Consider the following 841-nt stretch of genomic DNA (forward strand, 5'->3'; position numbering starts at 1 on the left):
CCGAGTCCGAGTCCACCAGGCTCTCCTCGCTGCCCGAGTCCTCGTCCTCGTCCTCGCGCCCCTCCTCCTCCTCGCAGCCACTCTCATCCGGATCTTCCTCCTCCTGCGCACCAGGTGCCATTAGGGGAGCTGGGGGGGGGGGCGGGCGGTCCCTCCCCCACAAGCTGGGCCCGGCCTCAGGGAGGGGCACCCAGAAGCAGAGGCTGGTCCAGGCATCCCCGCAGGTGGGAAACGGGGGTGGGGCCCTAGTCGGGGCCCCTTATGCCACCTCCGTCCTGGACAGGAGCTTCCCATCCCCCCAGCAGCCTGGGCCCTGACCCACCCCCACTGGATTGAGGGAGGGGACTGAGGGATGGCGATCACCATGGTAACCCAGCAGAGAGAGCAGGAGGCAGACCAAGCGCCCTCTCCCCTGCGCACAAGGAGGTGCTGGGGCCCCACCCGGCGGGAGTGGGGTGAGTGTGCGAGGGGAGGGGAGGGGCGAGGAGGGCGGGCTCACCTCCTCCACCTCGTTGTCCTCATTCTCATCGGTCTCCTCGCTGTTTTCCTGTTGGAGTTTCGCCCTCTTTTTGAAGGCCTCCTTCTCCGGGCTGCCCGGGGGGAGAAGGGCAGGCGGGGTTAGGGGGCTGGACCTGGCTGAGCATGTGGGGGGCGTTAGAGGGGGTTAGGGGGGAGAGGCAGGTCTTGTCCGGAGGTCACTGGACAGGACCGGGTTCCTGCTCTGCAGAGCGTGGCCGCCCGTCTCGTCCCCCCGCCCACAGTCCCCCGGACTGGCCGCCTCCCTCTCCCGGGTGGACAGGAGCAATAGGTGGCTCTGCCCCAAAGGCAGGCCAGTCTGCTC

General features: G+C 68.7%; 1 protein-coding gene across 1 annotated transcript in view; it reads right to left on the reverse strand.

Moving 5' to 3' along the window:
* Positions 1-841, reverse strand: part of KIF21B (kinesin family member 21B) — a 30,961-nt gene that overhangs the window by 23,877 nt on the left and 6,243 nt on the right. Inside the window, exons 10-12 of the mRNA XM_014533386.1 lie at positions 700-835; positions 500-636; positions 2-103 (exon numbers count right to left, since the gene is read on the reverse strand). Coding sequence (XP_014388872.1) covers positions 2-103; positions 500-636; positions 700-835 — 375 coding nt within the window. The remainder of the gene's footprint in view (position 1; positions 104-499; positions 637-699; positions 836-841) is intronic.

This window comes from Myotis brandtii, unplaced genomic scaffold (genome assembly GCF_000412655.1).
Source record: "Myotis brandtii unplaced genomic scaffold, ASM41265v1 scaffold975, whole genome shotgun sequence".
Taxonomy (NCBI): domain Eukaryota; kingdom Metazoa; phylum Chordata; class Mammalia; order Chiroptera; family Vespertilionidae; genus Myotis; species Myotis brandtii.